The following is an 8078-nucleotide window of genomic DNA, read 5'->3' as shown; positions in this document are numbered from 1 at the left end:
TTTAAAAAAAGCTTTTAAGTGGGAAATCTGTTCCCCCAGATCTGCAACCTGTAAAAGAACTTTCCAGGCCAAAGGCCAGGATTCAGCTCCCTGATCTCTGGCAGGAAACACCCACAGCTTATCCTCCATGTTTTGTCCACTTTCAACTCCTCTACTCTGGGCAAAATCTGTGGATTTGTGTTAAAAACCACAATGGGGAATGGCCCTCTGCAGGAAAGAAAAATAAGCAAACATATGGTTCAAGGGTTCAGTAGAGAAAGAAATGTGTTCTTTGAGCCTATGTTCCTCCTGGGGAGTAATAATCATAGTTGAAACTATGCAGTCTATACCGTGCTAAGGATTCACACACTATCTCCTTGAATCTTCTCAACAGCCCGGTGATTTTCGAACCATTGTTTCCCCATTTTACACATGACAAAACTGAGGCTCAGAAAAGAGAAAGGCACTGGTTTGAAGTCACAGCCAAGACAGGAGCAAGGATTTGGTCCTTCCTCTCTGACTCCAGATACTGCTCTTTACCTTGGGGGAGGGGGTTGAAACATAATCACACTCTCTCACATGCACAGGCAGACTTAGGAAAAGATTGAGAAGTGCAGACTAGACCCTTAACCTTGACCATGGATGTCAGTCTTCCCTGCTATAGACATTATCCACTGTTCCACCTTCTAGTTATAGAGAAAGCCCAGGGATGTATATTTGCCTTCTTGCTTTGATAAATTTTTTTGGTTTAAAAAATATAATAACACATCTTCAGTAATTCATGCCATAAAATAATTTTCCTTTGGGGGTGGTGCTGGGGATGCAACTTTTTTGGGGGGGGTCTTGGTTTATGTTCCCTGCCCTTGGCCCCCTTAGTCCCTTGCTCTGCCTCCACCCCAGCTCCAGGGTGGGAGGGGTCTCTGGTCTTTTCTAAAGTGGGTGGTTTGTCTTTTAGTCTTTCCCTTTGGGATGTGTGTGTGTGTCTGCGTGTGCCGCGTGCGTGGCATGCGTGTGAGTGTGTGTGCGTGTGAACAGCTTCAGGTTCTGCTGGTTTCGCTGTGAGCTGCAGTGTTCTGTGGGTCTGTGGTATCTGACACTGTGGACATTAATGTACTTCTTGGACATTTTAATAAAATTTTTTAACAGTTCAACCTGCCTGTTACCTCCTGCGACCTTTCTTCATTTATTCACTCAGTGAGTACTTACTGAGCAACTATTATGAGCCATGTACTGTGCCGGGTACTGGGGAGATAATGGGGAACAAGACAGACATGGCCCCTGAGAGGTGGTCAAGGAAGGCTTCCTACAGGAGGTGGATAGAATCTAAAGGAGGAGTAGTGTTAACCAGATGAGGAGAGGAAGAAAGGAAGACAATTTCAGGCAGAGGGAAGAGCAAAAGCAAACATCCTCTTGCAGAAAGGACATGGGTTATTTGAGAAACAGCAAGGACTCCACAGTGTCTGGAGCAGAGAGATAGAGGTAGATAGCGGGAGGAAATGAGGTCAGAGACGCAGAGCACGGATCACTTGGGGCCACAGAGGCTGCAGCGAGGACTTTAGGCTTTATTTAAAAAGCAATAGTGGCAAAAACAAAACAACATAAACAAGGTTAAAAGGTAAATGCCAAGCTTGCGGACAATTTTTCAAATCAGAGATAGAAGACTTGCCTTAATACATAAAGAGCTCTTACAAACTAATGGGAAAAAAGACTAATATAATAGCCAAATAGGCAAAGTATATGAATAAAAAGTTGATAGAAAAGGAAATACAGATGCTCTTAAACTACAACATCTACTCAACAAAATAACACACATCTTGCAAGGACACCAGGATGAACAAAGAAGAGTGTATTTTAAAAGAGAATCAAATAAATCTAGCAAGAGAGGGGACTTGCCTTGATCAATGATGACGACATACCCAAAGTGCGAATGACTTATGACTTCCTCAACCACTGCACCCGAGGTCAAAGTGGAGAATGTTTGCTCAGCCTCACACGTAATAAGAGAATTGCAAGTGACAACCACAATGAGATACTTTTTTTTTTTTTTTTTACCTATCAGGTTGGTTAAAATAAAAAGTGATAACACACAATGCTGATTAGGATGTGTGGAAAGAGGCAGGTACATCTATTACTGGTGGGGTATAAATGGGCCCCACCTCTAAGAAGGGACGGAGGTCGCTATCAAAATGGTAAGTTTGACTCCTTGATTGAACAACTCCTGATATCATTCTCCAGTTTTAGTTGCACTTGTGTGAGGTGATGTGGGTACTTATTATTAAGAGCAAAACAGGGGAATCTAAACGTCTACTACAAATGGGCTACAAAAATTATGGTGCGTCCAATGAATACTCGGCCAACCTTCAACAGAATGTGGGGGTGGGGGATCTTCATATGGTGATTGAAACTATCTCAAAAATATAGCATTAAGTAAAAGAAGAATGACTTTAAAAGTATTCATGGCCCATGAATGTTTGTAGTGGCATTATTCACAATCACCAAGTGGTGGGAAAACCCAAATGTCCATTAACTGATGAACGAGTACACAAAAGGTGTTATATGCATACCACAGAATATTATTCAGCTATGAAAAGGAATAAAGTCTTGATACATGTCACAACATGATGAACCTCAAAAACATGCTGAGTGAAAGAAGCCAGACACAAAATGACACATAAGATTCCATTGATTGATTGACTGAAAGTGAGAGCGGGGGGCAGGGGCAGAGGGAGAGAGAGAATCTTTTTTTTTTTTTAAAGATTTTATTTATTCAACAGAGAGAGACAGCCAGCGAGAGAGGGAACACAAGCAGGGGGAGTGGGAGAGGAAGAAACAGGCTCCTAGTGGAGGAACCTGATGTGGGGCTCGATCACCTAACGCTGGGATCACGCCCTGAGCCGAAGGCAGACGCTTAACTGCTGTGCCACCCAGGCGCCCCCAGAGAGAGAGAATCTTAACCAGGCTCCACACCCAGCTTGGAGCCAATGCAGGGCTCCATACCACCACCCAAAAACACAACCAGAGCGGGAATCAAGAGTCAGACACCCAAAGGACTGAGCCACCCAGGTGCCCCATATGATTCTGTTTATCTGAAATATTGAGAATAGGCAAATCTATAGAGACAGAAAGTAGATAAGCAGTTGCCAGGGCAGAGGGGAGGGGGAAGGGAAGAATGGGGAGCCTTTGCTTAATGCTTATGGTGTTTCCTTTGGGGATGACAAAAATGTCTTGTAACTAGATATGTTACAACAGTGTGAGTTGTAGAAATGCCATTTGTGTAAAATGGGGGAAAACATATGCATGTTTGCTTGAATGAACATAAAACATCTCTGCAAGGGCTTGTAAGTAACTTTGGATGTCTCTGGACAGTGAACTGGGTGGTGTAGGATGGGAAAGAGTGATTTTTCAGAATATCGGGCGTCAGGAAGGGTTCTATCCAGGTTGCCATCCCTTAGCTCTCCTTCAGGTGGGCCCTGGAGACCTCCAAACTCCGGCAGTGCAGCAACTCCAGCAGAAGGAAGGTTCCCTTGACCCAGCTGGTTCACCAAAATCGCAGGGACTCAATCACATGGTCGGCCTGCCTCCCTATCCCTCCCTGAACCAATCAGGTTTTCCAGAGAGGTGTGCCACAGCACTCATTGGCTGAACTGGAAGGGGGTGGTGAAAGTTACATATTCATGGCAAAACTAGGAAAGTGGAACCTAGGAAGGGAGAAAGGATGATGGGGGGGGGGGGAGCGGGATGAAAGAAATCCCATGCACTCATCCCTGGAAATATGCCCTACCATTCCCCTATTCAAGGAAGCAAAGGTCCAACTGGAGCCCAAGGCAGTCTCACCAAGGGGCTGGGCCCTGCAATCAGATGAGTGGTTTGAGGCTCTAGGAGCTCTCTCACATCTGGTATTGAAGGATGAGCGGAAACATCGACTTCCTCATGTCTACAGTCTAATCACTTTTACACTTTTTTCTCTTCTCCCTTTGCTTGTATCCCAGAAACTTTCACTGTTTCTCCGTCCACGATCCCCCCACCCCCACTCCACCTCCGCACCAGGGAAAATTTGCAACCTCTCTGCCTTCTTGGTGCAAGAACTTTCCATCCAGTTTTGCACACTTTGTGCCTGGGGGATGGAGAGGAACTGCTGCATTTGTCAATGACCCCATCAGGACAGGGCTGAAAAGGGCCAGACACGTGGGGGATGATGCAAGGAAAAGAGTGAAGGCAGAATGGGGGAAGGCAGAGGGGGAGAAATTAGGGAGCAAAGACGGTCCTGAGGAATGAGGGGGGATGCTTCCCAACCAAATCATTACCACACACCCCCAGCTGGGAAACATTTTGTTCACCCAAGTGCGTTTATGAAGCAATTACTCACCGGCTGCCTCATTTTCTCATTCATCAAAACAAAACAAAACAAAACACACTTTTTTTTATTGAGCCCCTGCTGTATGCTTTGCACTCACTGGGACCTCAGAACAGCTCTGGTACAGAGGAGGAAACAGGCTCACGGGGTTTGTCACTTGGTTACAGAGGCAGGATTCACACCAAGCCCACCTGATTCCAAAACTCACAGATGGGTTTTGCTCAAGATGGATGTGACAGTAAGGTGGGGGGTGTGTGTCCAGGAGGGCCCTCAGTGCTATTCCGTGGAAGACCTTGGAGCTGAAGTCTCCCATAGCTGGGGTGGCTTAGTTCGTGGACCATCTCTCCTGAGCTGGCTCTCAATACTGGGTGTGTGTGTGGGGGTGTCTGGCTGGGTCCTAACTTCTTAGCACAAATTGCCTTTTAGAACCTGGAGCTCACTGTGGATTTTGAAGTTTAAAAACATTCTATCTCTCCTGGATCTTTAAGGAGTGAAATGTGGGGCAGGGGGCAGTTAGAGGAGAGAGGAGCTCAATGAGAATGGAGTTGTGGTGTCAGAAGGCAAGGGGGAAGCCCAGTGCTTGCACGGCATGAAGGGCCAGGGCTGCCAGGGTTGGTTTGCTCATCTGTACGGCAGCAATGCAAACACCTGGGGGTTGCAAGGGCGTCTCGTGCACTGTTGTCTGGGATATAGTTAGCGTGCAAACGGAGGGTGTCCAGAGGCTCCAGAAGTCCAGCCATATCTGCGGATGTTGCCCGGGCTGGGCCTATCTGGTTAAGGGCCAGACATGAAGCACTAAGGGGGTGCAGTTCCGGCCCATGGTAAGAAGTTCCTGAGAACTGGGAGTTGGTTGTCATGGGGACAACGCTGACAGTCTCTATGGTGATAGTTTGGTGGGGCGGGGCCCTGCTGACCTGGGAAAGCCTAGGGGGAAAGGTGTTCTGTTACCTCAAATACCAGAGTTTGGTCTCCGTGGCAACATCTATGGGGTTTAAGCAGCTTCGAGGCAGAGTTTGGAGGGTGGCAAGGAGCTGGGGTGCACTTGGGAAAGGGGCAGCCTGTTCCCACGGTGAGAGCTGGAGAACTGAATGTTGGGTCACTCTCGGGAGAGTGGGGGAGGGGAGGGTGGTCTTCATGGCTGTTGGTAAAAATCGGGACATCCAGAAGTTGAGTTGTAGCTCTCCGGTGTCCCAGAGGTGAGATGGGAAACGTGTGGTATCCATGGTTACAGCTGGAGGAGGGAGGCACTAACTCCATGGGTGTGACTGATGAGGGAAGGGCTGTGTGACTAGGTTACAGGTAGAAGTTGGGCTGGTCGCCGTGGTAACAATGGGAAGTGGGACAGCTTGTTTCCATAGTGAGTGACAGGGATCCTATAGATCCCTGGGCCCAGGGGATGGTCTCTTTGGTGACAGCCAGGAAAGAGGCCGTCCCTCAGGTGGGAGCAGATTTTCTCCCTCCAGAGAGATACCTGAGGGGTGGGGCACGGCCACCAGTCATGCGAGCCAGCTGGGTTATGTCAATCTCTTTTAGTGGTGACAGACAAGACTGGTCTCCCCCTGGAAGGGTGGGGCTGTTCAGAGTGACCTGGGAACATGGCCTCTTATTCTGCAAACTTCGAGAGATTCGCAGGGGAGGGGGGAAGAATGGAAATACCCAATTTCCAGGTGACCACAGGGAAGACGACAGAAGCCCAGTCTCCATGTAACCACAGGCACGTGATCACCTGGTGAACTCCGAGGTTTCTGTTTTCTCTACATGTGAGGGGGAAGAGAGTTCAGTGTCCAGATGACCATAAGGGATCAGTCTTCAGTCTCCAGGGAGGTGCAGAGGGCCTGAGGCCAATCTCCAGATAATCCTGGGGGTCCAGCCTCCAGGAGACCGCGGGGGGGGGGGGTTCTGTCTGTTTTCAAGTAGCCTCGGGAGGCCTGGCCAGTCTTCAGGAGACCTCAGGGTCTGTTGGCCTCCAGGGGTGTTCAGGGGGCATGCCCCATCTCCTGGGGAAAGTCGAGGGAGGAGGGGAAATCCACTGTCCAGGAGAGGTGGGGGCTTGATCAGTCTCCCGTAACTGGCCAGTCTATGAGGACCCCAGGGGGGAGCAGCCAGTGTTCAAAGACCACAGGAGGCCTGGTCAGCCTGCAGGGCACCGCAGGGGGCGTGGCCAGTCTCCAGTCACGTGGTCTGTCTCCAAGAGACCGCAGAGCACTCGGCCAGCCGCCAAGCACCCCAACCAACTGCACCCAGAGCCTAGACACGCAGCGGGGTCCAAGCAGCCGGGTCGCGCGCGCCTCCGGCCCAGCCGCCGCCTCCGGCCCAGCCCCACCCCCAGCCGCCGGGTGCGGGGTCCGGCGCGCCGGGTGCACGGTAGCAGTAGACGCCAAAGAGGCGGCGCGTGGCGTCGGGGAATCCCAGGCTGCGAACGCCCGGCCGGCGGCCGCCGCAGCGCGCGCGCGGATTCACGATGGGGTAGCGCGCGCTCCCGTCGGCCAGCCAGCCCGCGGTGCAGCGGTCCAGCAGCTGCAGCTTCCACGCAGCGAACAGCTGTCCCACCTTGGCCACGGCCGCGCCGCGCGCCGCGCATGCACGCGCTGCTCCCGAGAAGGGCACAGGCCGCAGCGGCTTCAGGAAGAACACACGTCCTGCAGTGGAGTGGGGGAGAGTGGTTAAGGCCACTCCCGGGATCTGGCCTCCTCGGGATTCAGGACGCTTCCCACCTCCCACATGCCTGCAACCCAGGACCCCAGGCACAGGAGTACCCTCTCCCCTGCAGTCCTGGACCCTAGCCTTCGCCAGGGCAGTGTTGGTGACAGGCGATGCTTGACTGCTGCGCCACGGCAGTCCGGGGGTGGGGTATCCTAGTCTGGACCCCCGAGGGCCGGAGTGGAGAGAAGGGCTAAGAGGAGGAAACTGAGAGGGTGGGAAAGAGACTGAGAGGGAGGGGGACCCGGGAGAGGGCTCTCTCTGGGGGCGGGGCCTCATTGGCGGGGCGGACCGGAGCCTGTGGGGGCGGGGTCTCCTCCCTAGGGGCGGGGCCTACACACCTGGGAGGTTGGACGTGAAGCAGAAGGCGTCGTAGCGTTCTTCGGCGTTATGGCGGTAGCCGTAGTTGCGCACGCCCCCGGAGGCTGTGCCGCCGCCGGTCCCGGCGCTCGCTCCGCCCAGGCCGCCGCAGGGCTCCCGGGGCTGGCTCACCGGGTACTGCACGGAGCCGTCGCGCAGCCAGCCTGCGTTGCACCAGTCCAGGCCGTCGCGCCAGGCCGCGTGCAGCTGCTCTGCCGACGCCAGGATGCCGTCCTGCTCGGCGCAGGCGCGCTGCGCCTCCGTGAAGGTCAACTTGTAGCGGCCTCCACGGGGGTGGTAAGGGAAGACAACTCCTGGGAGGGCGTACGTAGGGGGTTTAGCTCGGGAATCCCAGCCCTCCCCTACCCACCTAACATCTGGGGTGCTGCGTGACTCTTCAACCTAGACTTTCCACTCCATCCCTCATTCTGGACTTAGACCTGACCACGTTGTTCCCAAGCTCACACCCCTTGTGATTCCCTTTGCCTTGAGCTTGAGATTCACTTGACCCTCCCTCTTAAAATACTTAATCCTACCCATCCCCTTTCCACCACTGGAGACTTCTGCTTATCCACTTCTTCCATCTGTTGAACTCCTATTCATCCTTCAAAACCCAGCCCCCACAACACTTCTCCCTTCAGTCTTTAGTGCTTCTGACCTTCCCCCAGCACTAGGAGCTTCCCTC

The 8078-nt window shown here is 52.1% G+C and overlaps 1 protein-coding gene across 1 annotated transcript; it reads right to left on the bottom strand.

Annotated features, from left to right (window-relative positions):
- Positions 1 to 6580: 6580 nt before the first annotated feature.
- LOC121102421 (hyaluronan and proteoglycan link protein 4-like) lies at positions 6581 to 7933 on the bottom strand. The gene is made up of 3 exons (XM_040628250.1): positions 7930 to 7933; positions 7375 to 7707; positions 6581 to 6972 (listed from the first exon to the last, which is right to left on the bottom strand). Exons 1-3 carry the CDS (start codon positions 7931 to 7933, stop codon positions 6581 to 6583), a joined length of 729 nt encoding a protein of 242 aa, XP_040484184.1.
- Positions 7934 to 8078: the final 145 nt, after the last annotated feature.

The sequence above is a fragment of the Ursus maritimus genome, unplaced genomic scaffold (assembly GCF_017311325.1).
Source record: "Ursus maritimus isolate PB19 unplaced genomic scaffold, ASM1731132v1 scaffold_14, whole genome shotgun sequence".
Lineage (NCBI taxonomy): Eukaryota > Metazoa > Chordata > Mammalia > Carnivora > Ursidae > Ursus > Ursus maritimus.
This window is presented reverse-complemented; position numbering and strand designations above follow the sequence as displayed.